The 17,069-nt window shown below is 43.0% G+C and overlaps 1 protein-coding gene across 6 annotated transcripts in view; it reads right to left on the reverse strand.

Moving 5' to 3' along the window:
* Positions 1–17,069, reverse strand: part of LOC109541749 (cyclin-dependent kinase 14) — a 34,949-nt gene that overhangs the window by 4,504 nt on the left and 13,376 nt on the right. For 5 of the 6 annotated variants that reach the window (XM_048669639.1, XM_048669638.1, XM_019910679.2 and 2 more), the window contains 4 exons: positions 3,026–3,172; positions 593–792; positions 256–347; positions 23–197 (listed from right to left, as the gene is read on the reverse strand). In XM_048669639.1, the coding sequence (XP_048525596.1) occupies positions 23–197; positions 256–347; positions 593–792; positions 3,026–3,172 (614 nt within the window). Of the gene's footprint in view, positions 1–22; positions 198–255; positions 348–592; positions 793–3,025; positions 3,173–8,616; positions 8,870–17,069 lie in introns of those variants that run through there. The other variant, XM_019910681.2, reaches the window with a different exon arrangement.

The following is a 17,069-nucleotide window of genomic DNA, read 5'->3' on the forward strand; positions in this document are numbered from 1 at the left end:
TGACGTTCAGCTCGCTACTCACCACGTATTCAAAAACAAAGGTAAGAGTCTCCCGGGTGTGAACAATGTCGTGCAAGGTGACAATGTTGGCGTGTTTCAGTTCTTTGAGGAGCGAGGCCTCCCTAATGGCTGTGAACGGAGCGCCCTCCTCCTCTTGCAGTCTAATTTCTTTCAGTGCCACCACTTGGTTTTGTAAACTGCAAGCGAAAATCGATTGCATGCACGTAATCCCTCACACACTTTCAAATCACATACTTGCTAAATCCTTTGTACACAGTGGCGTATGATCCCTCTCCTAATTGTTCTAACTTAACGTAGGCTTCGGATTTTCCAAAAGGCGAGTCGCCCTGAAAGTACAAGAAAACAACAGCTTTAACGGACATTATTCATTAATTAAGCTTCCGGAAAAAAACCGGATGATTGAAAGCTCAATCAAGCAGTTTTTGTTTAGCAGCCGGTTTTTGTTTTAATGTTGTCTTGTCATAATTAGGGATAACTGAAGAACGAACCTCGAGGGGGTGGATTCAGGAACAATGAAATACGCCAAGCTCATTTCTAGGAATTGTATTCTGTAATAATTAGGAGTACTTACACCAAAGGCTGAATACCTCTTCGTCCTCCGGTTGTCTCCTCCCTGTTGGTTGAGCAGCACCTCGGACTTGGGTCTGGGTGGCTTTCGCGGCCTCAAAATCACCTTAGTTTCCTCTCGAATGTCGTCGTCCAGTAATTTACTGTCGCTCGACACCGATAGCTGACGCTTGACCCTGTCGTGTCCGGACACATTATTCCAGTCTGGAACAAAAAATTGCCACTGTTAGTAGTTAATTCCTCAACAGTGAAATGCACAGTCCAACACTAATTATAATTATACAATCCCCGCCCGTTTTCCCAGTCGTTCGCCCCGTCGATCCCTTGTTAATGTTTCGGATTTGCATACTTTTTCCACTCCTTTTGTATTCTTTTTTATTCGATTCTCTTCCAAAATTTCAAATGAAGCTGAAAAGTGTCGCTCGTTAATATTCTGATGGCGTTCGAGAAAGGCACGGATTTTTCTTAATTTTCAAACTCCTTTGCCGCGCTGCCTTTACCGTGAGCTGAATTAATTGAAAGTGCTTTTTACGTGCGATATTGCATCAAAACTGTGGTTTATCTGTAAAACTGTGCAACTCAATCTCAATAATGTACGACCGGTTTAGGAAAAGCAGGAGCGCTCAATGAAAAATAGATGCAACGAATGCACTTTCCAAGCAGCCCTAATCCGGAAAAATTCCAGCAAAAATTGGACTTGGACGTCCGAGCATTGAACATTAATGATGCATCTGACAAATTCGCTATCAAAGTGGCCTGCATTTGCTGGATGCTTTCTCGTTTATTTTTTAACCAGCCACCGTTTCTCACATCTACAGGGCAAACAGTCGTGCCATCACAACACAGTTTTATTACGCCGAAACACTAATGAAGTCATTAATTAACGTGGGGTCGTTAGTGTCGCATCGAGTAACTTAAGCGGCCTAATTATTTATCCAGGCGAGCCAGATGCCGACGTAAAACAGACAGGGCGACCCGAGGCGGACTCGGACAACGACTCAATATTTTTCAATTCCTTGAGTGCTCCCTGAACACTGCGTGTAAATTGTGAATTTTCCATTAAAAATTCCCACTTCATTGTCGACTGATTTAATTCGCGGCTCCTCAAACCCGCTGAAGTGCTAATAATATGTTGCCGCAAGGAATCCCGGTTGACTAATTGCCCACAATTAATTCCAGTCTGACGCTTTAGGGGCGAAAACCAAGAATCAGGTAAACTCGTGGGGGAGCACGTACACAAACCTATTAATGTCACAAAGCCGCTTTCTATGCCCATCAGACAAAATACATAATATACGCGGAAATTTACAAAAACTCCTTTGTCTGCCCCAAGTTGAAAGGGCTGGAACGCCCAACCTTTGGCGCCAATGAAATGTTGATTAATGAATTCCATTATAATGACGTCACACGCTCATATCCCTATGGATGGGCCATCGTGAACAGGACTGTGGCTAAGCCCTTTAATTAATCTCGTTTTGTTCCTGTCCCCTAATGGATTTTTGAAATTTCACCGGCAAAAAATTGACGCTCAATACCGCCCTGATCTAATACGTCATTATTTTCTGTTAGGCAACCAGACTGACACACATGTTAATCGTTGAGCGGGATCATAATGGCATGCAATGACGTCTGTGTCAAAAAGAAACTATCTAAGACAAGGAAAGAGAGACTCTCTTGTATGGGAGAAAAGGGACAGCGACTGACAAATCGGTTCAGGGCGCCTGTAGTAACCAAATCAAATGTAGAAATCCGCTCGTTCAAAAGTCCAGACGCCCCTTTTTGGCTAAAATTATAATTACCAGTTACTTAAGTAGTAATTTGACACTTGCTTTCTTGACATTGGTGTTTATATCTGATTGTGATTTGTTTCGCTTTGTTCTAATGAACTTTTGCAAGTTTTTAAAGAAATAGAAACAGATCGAAAAGTGTGTTAGAATTGTTTTATGTTATAAATGTCATCAACTCCAATCAATAAACAAGTTTGACAAGTCTCAACTGTCACTTGCCAACGAGTAATTTGACGTTTCGCAGCGCAGATGCGAATTTGTCTCAGGGACAGAACCGGGTTCAGCTCAATTAAATAAAATATATAACAACAAAACATGTCTGTGCTCACAATAATTACGCAAAAAGTATTTCTATATTTTGGTTGCTTTTACGATCCGAACTTTTTCTTCTTTTCTTTGAACTTAAGTCGTGTTACAAAGAGTAGCCAGTGCTGATTGAATTGCCGGTGGAGCACTAATTCTCCCGGGGCGTTATTGTGTTCGTGTTCGCTTCCAACTGCTATAAAACTTACGGGGGAAAGGTAATTCGGACAAAATTTAGTTGGCCATTGGTCAGCCTGCGGTCACGCGATGTCAGGATTATTTATCGCATCATCTCAAGAACAAACTGGCAAATATAAGGGGGACTCAAGCAACAATCACTCACTTACCATATCTAATATCACCTTTTCCCGCTGGTATGTTACCATTGGGCTCCAGTCGGTCTAGGAACTCGTCGCTGTAACCGTTGTAGGGCAGCTTACCATGATGATGATGATGATGATGATTGTGTTCTTCAGCCTCTTCCTTTGACACCGCTGAAACAACCGAAAAAAAAACGCTTTCAGTGAAATGCGGATTCAATTGATCACAGCTCAAGGAAAAACACGAATAAATCGTCTATACGACCGCTAAAGAGATAAAAATGATCCGGCTGGCGTTCGATTCGAGAGGCCCTTGAATACTTACGACCTCATTTCCGCTAGACTGTTTAGGAGAGCTGAGTTTTTCCACAATATGTGTCAAGAGGACAATGGAAACTAACTGGAGATACCTGGATAATGGAGATATTTTCCTGGCAGTATGAGTGATGTTATGTCTTTTGCGTGAAGCCCCTAGGATACTAAACGATAGGTGAGAGGAGTTTTAGTGTCTCTCCCTAGGCCACGGTATAAAATGATGATAATCACAATTGCTGCAGACTCTGTGGGGCGAAACATGCCTGAATAAATAGTTTTTTAATGGCTTACTCGGATTTTCATTGCCTCGCAAAGATGTTTTTTATCAGCCGCAACAGTATCACCAATAAACCAAAACCTGGCAGTGTTATAATGAAGATATTTTGTTAGTAAGAAGACAGATAGAGATAAAACCGTAATCTCTTAAACGAAATTATCCATCGTGTTTCCTAATGTCTTGAGCGTTGGGAAAAGTGGCGTCCGAAGGGGGGCCAAAAGCCCATAACGGGCCGACAAACTGCCTTCGGCCCCATCAAATCTGAGCGAAGGCAATTTCGACGGTGAGACGCCAAATTTGTCACTGTCATTGTAGCTTTTTCCTCAGTTCCACACAAGGAAATATAGTGGCCGCCATCCACCAGCGCATTACGTAATCAATTGGAAAGAACTTCATGGGACGAACCAGCGGATTTAGTTAAAATCCAAAGGTCCAATTAAGAAAAAAATGCGACACATCAGCAGCGCTCGACTGATCCGAATTATGCCCACGTGTCTTAAAAGGCGTTTGAGGGTATCCTGAAGGATCATCAGCGCCGGGAGGCGTCTGATTGTCCCAGTGCTCAACTCTACGGTCCTCGAATTGTCGGCACCGACTTAGAATTTAATTTCGCCCAGTTTAGGGGGAAAATTATGGGCGCAAGGGCGCAATAATTGGATTGTTGAGATGTTTTTCCAAACAACCTAAGAGGCACTCGCTTCTTGTTCGTGTAAACTGAAAAGGCGCAGCGCGACATAAATCAAATTTACATCGACAGCCAGCCAATCCAACCCTCTAGATAGCAAGCAAAAGATAGGCGCTTATAGAAAGACATAAACATTTATTAAACAGCATCCCTTGTTTGATCGGCGCTATTCCCGCGGGCGATATACCGGATCGCATGTAAATTTAGAGGATTTTTGGCGCTTTGTTTGCATATCCCTTGTTGGGATGAGATATGGGTTACATGACAGCGGATGGTATCAATTTTCGCCGAAACGTGACTCGCATCTACGATATTCTCCCCATATCTATTCGACTAATGTTAGTGACAAGAGGTGCTAAAACTCCATTGCGGGTTATTTACCAAAAAAAACCCAAATTAAAAGTCACACAAGAAAAGCTGAGTTCATTTTGCTTATGATTACGAATTCGTCGCTCGAATCAGTTGCAAGAATTGAAGGTTTCAAAGTTTAAACTGGCGATTAAAAGCCATTGAGGTCTTAAGCCGTCCTCACCAATTTTTCTCACCACTTAAAGTCCCTTCTTGTCTTCTGAAGCTCTTAATTGTCGAAAAACAGAGCGTAATTTCACTTGTATAACCGGCGATTTAGCGCTTGTAGGCCTGCCAGTTTGGCTACTAATTACATTGCGCTGTCAAAAAACGGGCCTACTATGCGAGCGATCGCAAGAATAATCCGGAAATTAATGAGAAGAGCGTTTCTTTAGAAACTCCTCAATAAAGGAGACTTTACCTTAAACTGTCCGAACGCCTCATTTTAGTTCAATGGTTTTCGGACTTTTGGGAAATTTTCAAACTTTTCAACCGAATTAGTTCATACGAAAACAGTCCCTTATAAAAAAAAATACTGCAAAATGTCCATAGTAGATACAGAGCGTGTTTCAAAAGTATTCAATGGATGAAACTTCACGTTAGACTGTCTGAAAGTTTCACTTACCTAAGTGAAGATATTTTGAAATTTTTTACCGATTTGTCTAATTGCGCGGAAACTTTTTAATTAGGTTATTGCACAGATGCCAGTTGCCAAATGAAAATTTGCGTGCCTAAGTAAAGATTAATCGGCCCAAAAGGCCGATCCTTCACAGCATCTCACCTCAGTCCTAAAACCCTCCTAAGTAAACAGTTTCAATAAATTCGATACATTACACGGCCCTTAAGAGTCCCGAAATCGCCCCATGAATATTCCATGTTTGGAACCTTTCAGGTGAATTACGATCCGGGAAGTTAAGGTCAAAATTGGTATATTAGCTATGGAGTGCCAACGAGCTGACCCTTAATCCATGATTTAAACCCGGGAATTCACCCAGAAAACTGGAGCTCTGGCAACCTCTAACGGCCCTCAGCACACTCTACTCAAGAGTTAATTTTACTAGGCCGCAAATTAACGTCGATGGAGAAACTTTTTAATTTCGTTAAGTGTGGACGGGAAGTGGGTATTGGCCAATTTCGCCCCCAAGTGGAATTTTGATGATTTTCTAATTTTCCTTAGTGGTTTTCCGCACAATGATCAAGGAAAATTGTACATTGCGACCGAAACAACCGGGAAAAAGGAGCAAAACCAGCGACAAATCGTGATGGAAACGCGCCAATCACGTTCGACAATAACGATGGAATATTCGGGCCGGAATTCTTGTTTGAGTTACACATCAAATTCGGGGGATTATTTGCCCGTTTTGTTTACCGATCACATGCGGCGCGATAGCGCTTAACAAGCTACAGCAATTGAAAAAAAAAACGTGCCAGACGAAATCCATAGTTGGTGCCTTAAATATAACAAACCCGGTCCTGTTCTCGCCGCACCAGCCAGCCAATAGGCTTTCAGCAAGTCGACTAAAAACTTCAGACTTGTCTTCAGTGGAAATTTCGACTTTTTTATCCAGAAGGGTCCAGAAGTCATACAGACTTGGAGTACATAATTAAATGATAAAGTTCTGAGTTCAGCTCTGAAACGAATCTGTCCAGCCCAGCAAAACAGGCCCGGGCCTCACCCATTAAACTCATTGATCCAAATGTACACGAATTTCAGCGTGGGTTTGCCGGTAAAGTAAGTAAGTATTCTATTTTTATTGCTCCATTCAATGCCTAACTAAGGCCTCGCCCACACGACAGTTTGCCAAGCGGCAGGTTCAATCAAGTCCCCCCATCTTCGAGTCGCCAGACAAGTGCTTTTGCACGTTTAAATTAGGGTTTCAACACTTCCGCATCCCTTCCGCCAGGAGGGAGAACATCTTAGGCAAAACTTCTGCTTCGCAAAATTCCGCTCAGGCAAACAAAACGACTTCTAACCGATTTCTCTGTGTGTCAAAGGGCGGAAATAGGCACAAAAGCGTGTTGCTAGCACTCGTTTTGCTGAAGGTTTTCCAGCAGCAAAAACAACTGGATTCGATCCTCCTCCCGTTTAGCTCTCAAGGGGGTTGTTTCTTTCAAAAAACCGTGGATTATTAACGAATTAACCCGCTCTTTTAGTGTATTCGGGCTGCGCCCGTTTCCCCTTCGAACCGGCGTCATCCAGAAAGGCTCGGAATCCCGTGACCCAGATGTTGGGGCGTCGGGAGCGGCTCCCTGCGAACTGTGACCCCGTTATCGATCCCCAGGATGACGCATCCATTCGAGGATTCCCCAACGACGGCCGCACCTGGATTAGGTAAAGAACCACGGGGGGAAATGATCTAGCAGATGTTCATTAATGCATGAATAATGTAAAAAAAACTGCGTAATAATACACCTTTAAGCCTCCTTCTGAGCGATCAGGCTCGCGGAGAACTCAGCCTGAAAACCTCAGACGAACACAGAGCTTAAATCAACCGCGTCATAGAATTTAGCACCCGTCCCTCGTACATGCGGCTGGTGGGACGAGGACAGGACGCCTTGCATAGCGCCGCCCTTCTTGCCCACATTACTGCCGTCCTAACGAAAACACCCGACCGACCCCGAAAAGCTACGAAGGAGCTACCAGTGGCTACGAGGGGCGTTCATATTTTTCAAGGTTTAAAACGTAAACCGTTCCATCGCACATGAGCAATTAAAAAAGCTTGGAGGTATTTAAATTAAATACCCATCTGTCTCCCCAAATCCCGCCTATGTCTTGCTGAAACCGCATTAGACCGAGGTCCAGGTGCAACATGAACGAGACGACAACAAAATCCATTGAAATCCCGCAGATTGATCACTTCCCTGAACCCTGGAATGGAAGATCGGCACGTTTTCCGCGATGGATTTAGCGACTTAATTAATAAAAAGCAAAGTTGACGGTGATGATTTTCCTATAAATCGGCGCCTTGCCAAATCCGCACTCGCCTAAATTTAATAACTAGACACTTGTGACGCATTTGCGAGGTAAAAATACTCTGCCTGTCATTGGCAATCAATCATTAAAAGGGCGAAACTATCAAAAGTTGAAAAGTGTTATTGCGGCTCGCATAACTCCCAGAAATGTCGGCGTCGTGATTTCCTACGCCATCCATAAATTAACGTCGCTGTGAGGGTTCAAACCCTCACAGTAAAGCAACCCCATTCTCGCGTGTAGTTTCACACCCAAGTAAATCGTTCCGGAGGATCACAAGTGTGCAGTGTGATTGATCACCGAAAGCGCGCTATTCCATCTACAAGTGGAAATAAAATGACGAATCAAGTACCAAGACACTGATCTCATTAGGGAGGAAAATCCGAAACTGTTCTCCAGCAAAACCGAGTCGAAATGTCCACCGTTCCACCATGTGCCAGTGCATTATGCAAAAATGCAATTTCCGCTCGCGAAAACATGATTAATGCTGCCTGAACTCATTCAATTAGTGACGATCAATGCTAATTCCATTATGCAATTTTGCCCATGTAAAACACGGCTTTGTCACAGACAAAATGCCTGAATTTAACAACCAGAATATTTGCGACAGTAATAAAAGCGCATTGACGATAAACTGCGCCTAAGAGGGCAATTGAGTGAACTAAACTAATTTTCTCCAGTTTAGGCCAAATGAAACGCGATCAAACCATCAAGGAAGATTTGTTATTTTTATTTCACAATGGACCCTCGTATATGTGGCCGGCGGGACAAAGAGCTGTTGCCTGGCATATCGCCGTCCTTCTTGCGCTCGCCTGCCCGCCCCTTACCGAAGGCAACCGAACAAACGCGACCGGCCGCTGATGAAACCGCAGTGCTACGAGGGTTGTTTACAACTGTGTTCGCATAAAAATAGTTAGAAAATTCCAAAACAAAAAATACTATGCAAAATTATTACAAAAGCAAATCCGCTTAGCAATGAGGGCTTTGCCCTAGTTGAAAAATTAAGACACTCATCGACTCACCTCTAACCGATGCGTAGGTAATCCGCACAACAATCTTGCCTAACGGCTGGTTGCCCACTAAAAGCCCACTGAACGCGCACGGATTATCATCCATGTCTCAATCGGCGTTCTTAAGCAAGAAGATAATCATCCATGACAGCAAAAACACACTAATCGACCGCTCACTTTAAGAACTCAATCGAAACTATCCGATAATTCAGCTTGACCTAGATGGAAGCGCCTGCTGATAAAAAAAACTTGCTCAAACACGGTAGGAGCTTCTGATAATGAAGATAAATATACATAACAGATTCATTGGAATATTTTAACGCCGATGTTGATGTCGCATGCACGTCACAACACGGACATACACCGAGAGAAAAAAATTAGTTCTTGTCCGTGGCCTACAGAGAACAACGCCCACGCATGTTCATCAGATCAAACAGATCCTAATGAGTTATGAAACTGAAGGAGGCAGAGAGAAATGTGCGCGTCAAATGCAATAAAATAATTTACCAACTTGAGCTGACACACGTCCTCCGGCGTTACTGTCATTGTTTTTGTTGTCTAGCGCTTCTACCTCAGAACTGTCAGGGGAAATGCTCATTTGGCGATGTGGCGTGTCAAAGAAAAATGGGAGGATTCGCTTATTAAATTACCCGGGAGAGCGAGAAAGGGACGGCAGAATGACCCAGATTAACCCGCGTTGCTGGAAACTTCCAAAAAACCAACTAAGTAGATATTTTTAAAGAAAACTCAATAATCTATATTTAGCACATAAACAAACCTTGACATTATAGCTATTGGCCCGCATTCGTTTCCACATCCACTCCACGCGAGTAAACATAAGCGGAAGGCGTGAAAAATTCAGAAATCCCACCGATTAATGCGCAGATTAAGCCATCTTAGCCAATGTTATTGTGCAACTTGGCGCAGTCGGTAGGATAAAACTCCCAGAACGATCCAGAATTATGACGTAGCGTCACGTTCACCAACTTAACTTTATGGGGACATAAATCGAGAAACCCTATAGATGTCGAGTGATATTTCTCGAGCAAACATTGATATACACAGATATGCGGGATGTAATTTTCATAAAAGCCAACTGTGGGAGTCGTGGGAAACTTTCCAGGGGGGCGAGCCCACTTGATTTATCGCGAAAATCACGCGTCTACTATGACTGACTGTAAAATATTCATATTTAATACCGGAAATGCTCAAGTGATTCACAACGGGAACACCAAGCCATGTACAACATTCATGCTCGAAATTCCGAATCATTCCGGAGAGTTTCACGTTAATGTCAATGTATTCAAAGCAACTGGATAAACTAGTTTAAATGATCGGCCCTCGTATTTGGGGCCGATGGGACAAGGACAGGTGCTTTTCAATAGCGCCGTCCTTCTTGCCCTCATCTTAACGAAGGCACCCGAACGAACCCGGCAGGCTGCGAAAGGGCCTGGATTGCTACGAGGAACACTCACGGGTTGCTTTAAACGAACAATCAACTATGCTAAATGAATGAATGGGGACGAAAACGAAATGCAATAAATCGCAGCGAAGCTAAAGCGCCTATTCACAGAAAAAAATGGCAGTTTTATTAAAGTTCGCCCCCCATTTATTTCATTCACGTCTTATTGCATTATCTCCATGCCGATTGTATGCTGGAGAAAAAGATTGAAAGGGCCGAGCCTAAATCGCTTCTCAATAGAAACCGAAAATGACCCGGGGTTTTGGTTATGAGATTTCGTTGTGGTCTCCTCCGGGAGCACGCCTAACTCCCTTTTGATCGCCTCTTCTCTCGGTAATTTGATACTTTATATACGACCCACACGGCAGGGTGGCACGTTTTTCAAGCCAGTTGTTGACCTCCAGAAACAGAATATCAACAATATTACGTAAATCACACACATTGACGTGAAGAAGCGACATTTTGCAATCGAGTCACGCGCTTTCGCGTGGCAGGAAGCTGAAGATTTACGTCACCCGTCGGCCGGAAGTTCGGGCAAAGCCACCAATTTGCAGAAGTATTTGAATTTTTTGGTGCCATTTCCAAAGTTTACTGTTCGAAAATTTCCCTGTTTGGGGACGAAACTGGCAGGTGTGTTGAAAATGGAATCGAATTAAGGCCGAACCGGACGCTTCTGGTTTCGCGCAAATTACTTTAATCTTTTGAAACATTCCCCTGGCCGTGCAAAAAGCCTAAACAATCCTAAAATCTGCCGACAAGCATGCAAAACATAGATCATTTCCAACTTGGCTTCAACAGCGCGCGTTTTACAAAATGTAAGCAAATTATGAACTGGCGCTCTTTCCCGGATTATGTTTTGCGCTGAGGCACAATAGCCCCTAATAAAAATCCCGTATTCATTGCGTTCCCGTACGATAAAAATGCAAAATGAATGAGAACAGAATGTGCTACCGAAAAACGGGGCCGTGCCCGCACCGTCTGGAAGAAATGGGTTATGGTAATTTTCCAGCCGGGTAATCCAGAGTAAATCCCGTATTGTGTCCCGTTTCATCAAAGATTCCATGAAAGCGCATTAAAGTTTTTCCTGGCAAATGAGATTCTTTCTTAGCTTTGGAGCCGAAAAGCTCTGGGAAACTAGTCTTTGGACTTATCGAAAATCTCTGCTAGGTGACAAGTTCGCCAACAATTTACCGGAAAAGCCACTCCATTCCCCCAGTGTTCATTAAAGGCAGTTTTTCCTTTATAACTGTGTAAAAATCAACTCCTCCACTGCTCGGGATTGGCCTAAAATGACGGTTGAAAATGCACCCTCAAGACTAAAACCTTCTAAAAAACAGTGGCACTTCATTACCAATTGCGGCACAGAATAAGGGCAGTTTTCTCCTCAAAATGGCATACAAATAAACCCGGTAGCTACTTTCGATTGGCTACCAACCGGTGTCAAAAATGGACCCTCTGAACCGATGGGCTGCATAGACAAATGACACCACAAATTCAAAAAATCGTCAATAATTTACGAAAAAAGCCACTGGATTGCCAATTTCAGCACTAATTCAAGACACTTTGTCCTTCATAATGGAGTAAAAATCAACTGCTCAAATGCTCCAGATTGGCCGAAAATTACTGTTGAAATTTGCATATAATTAAACCTCGTAACAACTTTCGATTGGCTTCAACCGCAACTTGAAAAAGTCGCCAACAACTCGGGGAAAAAACCACCCGATTCCCAATTTCAGCGTTAATTAAGGACAATTTTCCCTTCACAATGCTAGAAAAATCAACCCCTCGCATGCTCCAGATTGGCCCTAAAAAACCTCCAAGACTCCAAGTGGTCCAAGATATTTAAAGCATTAAAACAATGTGAAAGCTTAATCGCTCTGAAGCCAGTTTTCCCCAAATAACGCCAAATCAAAGAGCTCTAGGTGGCTTTTAACCCCCCCAGAGATAAGGGCGGATTCCCAATATGGCCTTGTTCCAGTCGATTAGATTTCTGTCGCGTTAATAATTAAGCACCCCGAAATTGACTGGGTGGGGCGCCAATCGTCACCCGGACTTAATTGTTCGCTTAGATTTCGGCTAGTTTTTCCATAATCAAAATCAACAGGATCTGAGTACAGAGTATTTGAAGGGCGCCGATAAACAAATCAAAAGGGCCCCTATCTGAACGGGAAATTAACCATTTATTAAAACATGGGGCAAGGGTGAAAGCAAAACGCAGTCGGCCTAGGGATTATGCAGAATGCAAATGTACGGTTGCCACATTGGGGTTTTTCCTCATTCCCAATTCAATTTCCCAATATGGATATCCATTCAACTCTTCTACAGCTAGATTTTTCGAGCGGAAGACTATCGGCAACATTGGACCTCCCAGCTAGATCCATCAGAGTGATTCATTCATTCGGTCCCCAAATGGCGACGACAATCCAATAAAATCCGTGGGGCTCCCGGATCGTCATGGCTCAATTAAAGCTAATTATTGTTTACGAGAATGGGGCCCCGTTTAGAGCTGATCTGCATGTTGTCATGTTTCGAAGAGTGAGAGCAGAGAGGTTTTTTCACGGAAGAACTAGAGAACGGAACGTTAAATGAGACACTAGCAAGTTAATTACTCATAAGTGGTTCGAGCCAGACAGTTGATTTTGGTACTGTTTGATAGAGGAATGCTAGAGCTAGATGAACGATTTTTGCACCGACTGCCAGTGGAAAGTGGTTTTAAAACTGCCGCTGTTGCTTGTGCAAAACTTCCTGCGTCAATTTTCCAGCCCAAGGATCCATTAATGCCCTGGACATGGCATGTAGCTGAACAAGTTGCAGTTCAGCTTCGTCATATGCATTCAGCTTCGATTTTCCCACTCGACGTAACCTTGTTATGGAGTTTGAAAGGGCTGGCAATTCGTGCACAGGCGAGGCCAAGAGGCGTACGAAAATCTCATGTTTCCATTGTGCGCTATCCATCAAATGCCGGAATGTTTCCATGGCTTTATTGGCACGATCCATCTTTTGCAACACCGTTTTCGCCCGTGTTAACAACTGGCTTTTACTGCGACTGAGATCAATTAGCTCTGCAGGGAGTAGCGTGATTGATGCCCACAACAAACTACGCCCAGATGGAGATCTTCCAGTTCCTGGATAATCCAGCTTCGGGCCCGGACTTTTCCGATCATTTGGGCCGCAATTAATAAAACTTTTTCAATACACCCTGGCTGGGATAACGATCGCGGCATTCAGCCATAAATAAAACCGTCACGCAACTTAAAAAAAAAACAACTTTCAAAATCTCTCGAGCGAATCGAAAAGTTTCGAATGCGCCATCGTTAAGGCGAGGGCTTGAAGTTTGGAAAGTTGCCCACAATACCGTCACGTCCTCATGAATATCCATCATTTTTTTCGAGAAATCCAGCAGCAACAAAGCCCATTGTGGGGGGAGTTTCTAATAATGCCGCCCCTCAACTAAACATGATGAGCAGCCCTTTTCCTTCACACTAACACGTGTTTGCATGTGGTGCCAACTTTACAAGCGATTTATCCAGCCCAAAGCCACAAAGTGCACCGAATGTCCTTAATAGTCAGTAAATCCGATCCCTAATTGGTTTCCAAGCGGTCAGTGGCTGACCAATGGCGCGTGACGCTTGAATTAACCATGTGTATACTGGGAGAACTTTTCTGCCCAATAACGATGGAAATATCGAGCTTATTCCAGATTTGTTGGCAAAGAAACCACTCTAGGTGTTTTTCTCATCCAGCAAATTGCCGAAGACATACAAATCATATTAAACGGGCAGTGAATTCTCGCACGTATGCCCTGCACGATTTATGTTTCAATCCGGCGAATTGCGGCCGGTTAGGGTGTTTAGAACTCATTTTATCGGTTCATTTGCCGCAAATTGGTCCAGAGAGAAAACTAAACGCCATTTTTCAGTTTTATCGACATGTTTAAGTAAACGCGCGTTGATTTGCATCGGACAAACGGAACGAACACGAACATCTCAATCGAGGTCTTGCATCTAATTTAAAAATTCGACAAAAATTACTTGAAAATCTCATTCCAGTGGAACTTTCTTACGACATAGAATGATGCTTGCTCTATCATGCAGTGCCAAAATCAATCCTGTAGCCCTAACCAATTATGAGCAATTAATTTTGGCGCAAAGAGCTACAAAAAAAATGCAATTTGCAAGTGTCATTTTTAAAAATTCGACAAAAATCACTTGAAAATCTCATTCTAGTGGAACTTTCTTGCGACATAGAATGATGCTTGCTCTATCACGCAGTGCCAAAATCAATCCTGTAGCCCTAACCAATTCTGAGCAATTAATTTTGGCGCAATGAGCTACGACAGAACTGCAATTTGCAAGTGTCATGCTTAAAAAATTCGACAAAAATCACTTGAAAATCTTATTCTAGTGGAACTTTCTTGCGACATAGAATCATATTTCCTCTATCAGACAGTACCAAACTCAATCCTATGGCTCTAAAGAGTTCGAAGTATTTCAGTTTTGCGCACACCGCTGGAACGAAGCCACAATTTCCAAGTGTATCAGTTAAAAATTAATTAAAAATCACTCAAAAACGTCAAGCTACTGAAAACGTTCTGCAAGATTGAATGAAACTTCCTCTATCAGACAGTACCAGGAATCAACTCTCTAACTTTAACGCATTCTGACCGAATGACCCATCAACCAACAGCACCCCTTATAGATGAACCAATGAAAAATAGCAAACTAAAATAGATCGGGCAGTTGTCTTCACCAGGCAGATCCCTTCAAGACAAAATAAGTGATAAAGTCCCGACATTAACGTGATAAACGGGACCCCGTAATGGCAAAGAGTGGCTTTTAATAAAAATAGCGACTTTGCGGACCCGTAAAGTGACTTTTTATGTCACGCGAAACTGGCTTGGAGGCAGGAGGAGAAAACTTCCGGAGCTGTTGCCTGGACGGCAATCGCAATAGGGAAAAAGGGTTAATGCTCCGGAATAAATGCGAAAAATGTTCACATCATAATCGCGCACGAGAGTTTATAAATAAACCGGGGCCAGATTAGTTGCCAAATACCGAAACGACCCTGGCATGCCAGTTTCATAGCGAAAGTTGCATCATTTGAAGGAAGAAACTGAGGCGAGAAAGACATAAATTTGATGTTTTGGACAAGCACAAAATTGAAACAATATCTCGGGCCTGGTTTTTTATCAAACAGCAGGCAGCCAGACATCAAATAATCCGATCGCTTAATCCGTGGGGATTTGCCCTCCCTTGCCGCCTGCGATAATCAGGGTTTGTCGCCCGTCTACTGGCAAGACATATGCTCTATATTGCACTAAACATGCAAATTGCGTTCAGACAGTGAAAAATTGCAGAATCCGAATAAAAAAAATTCCTGCCAACTCAACAGTTTTTCTAGTCGCCTTGGGGCTTTCAAACGCCCATTTACGGCTCAATCGAGCATAGAGCCGAATTTAGGAAACACAATTTCCGCTCTTTATCCTACACGATCATCCAATTTGCTAAGGGCCCTTTTTTAAATCGCGTCGTTAGCAAAAGGGTGGAAGTCGTCGATTAATTGCACGCTCTCCATAGTGCCGGTTTATATACCTGGCCCGGGCAAATCACCCATGCCTTTCACCCTATTAGATTTGACAGGGAAAAAATAAGAAACGAAACCCTGCAACCAGATGCGAACGGATTCCCAGGGTCCCTGTTTCCATTAATACGGAAATCGCACGCAAATCCAATAAGACTTGTCCTTGAAGGATAACGGGAGTTTAATGGCATTTGAGTCTACTTCTGCAGGACAAAAATTAATCCATACAAATCGCAGGTTATCAAGAGATGAAAGTCGCATCGTCGCCTCGTAAACGCTGGGAGCCAGATTGCTCCATTTGAGCTCGCCCTTAAATCACTTTTCAACCCCTTTACTTTATGTGCGGTAATGTATGGATATACGCGGCTTTACATGGGAAAATGTGTGCATTCCCGTGTGTCGCCCGCTTTATAACGCTTTCGGCAAATGCGCAACTTTAAGTGCCGGTACTCTACTTAATTGGAATAAGTTTCAAATGTTCTCCAACCGATCATCTTCATTCGTCTCATCAAAATTTGAGAGCAGCGCCACAGGAGAGTGTTTATTGTCGATTTACAGTTACCAGTCTCAAGAGTTCCAGGTAGAAGAAAAAATCGACAGCAAAATGTTCAGGGTGTATAGAAAATAACTCTATCCAGTGTGGATAGAAGCATCCGTTCACCTCCACCAGGTCTGGACAAATTAATTGCCTAAAACAAAACGATAATGTTGGTTGAAGTACTATAGAATAGAATCACTTCAATCCAACGAGCCCAAAATCAACCCTCTACCCAGGGGCGGATCCAGCTTTAAAGTCAGGGGGGGAAATCAGAAATCATTAAAGTCATGTAGAAAAAATACAGTCTTCTGTTGTTTATGAACTTAGAAAAATGATCGTAGTTTTGTGCAAGGGCGGCGCAAGATTATTGCAAAATTTCATGTTTTCCGTCCCGTTTTGCGTGTTTCTCGGAGACAAAATGAGCAAGACCGCTCGTTTTTACATCATTCCAGAGGTAACTAAATGGCCTTTATTCGAAGTTTCTCAAGAACCATTTGAGCCTCAGAATTCGTTTTGGCATCGTTGGATAGAGAATTCAAAAGTCGATTCAGTCGTAGCAACGTGAGTGAGGAAATTCGAGCAGTTTTGACACAGAGAGCGAAATTTGAATATCAGACACTTAGGTGCAAGATTATGCCCAAATTGCATGTTTTCCGTCTCGTTTTTGCTCATATCTCGGAGGCAAAATGAGCAGGAACGCTCATTTGTACATCATTCTAGAGAGAAAGAAATGGCCCTTTTAGAAAGTGAACCATGGATGGGGAAATGTTGGCAGTTTTCTCAAAAAAGACTTGAATTCAAGAAGTTTTAGATTTGCGTGGTTTTTTTTGGAGTTGCAAAATCCACTTGAACATGACGCTGCTTTTTTCGAAGTTTCTCAAGAAC

The sequence above is a fragment of the Dendroctonus ponderosae genome, unplaced genomic scaffold (genome assembly GCF_020466585.1).
Source record: "Dendroctonus ponderosae isolate FM_Combo_2020 unplaced genomic scaffold, Dpon_F_20191213v2 Dpon_F_20191213_9, whole genome shotgun sequence".
Classification (NCBI taxonomy): domain Eukaryota; kingdom Metazoa; phylum Arthropoda; class Insecta; order Coleoptera; family Curculionidae; genus Dendroctonus; species Dendroctonus ponderosae.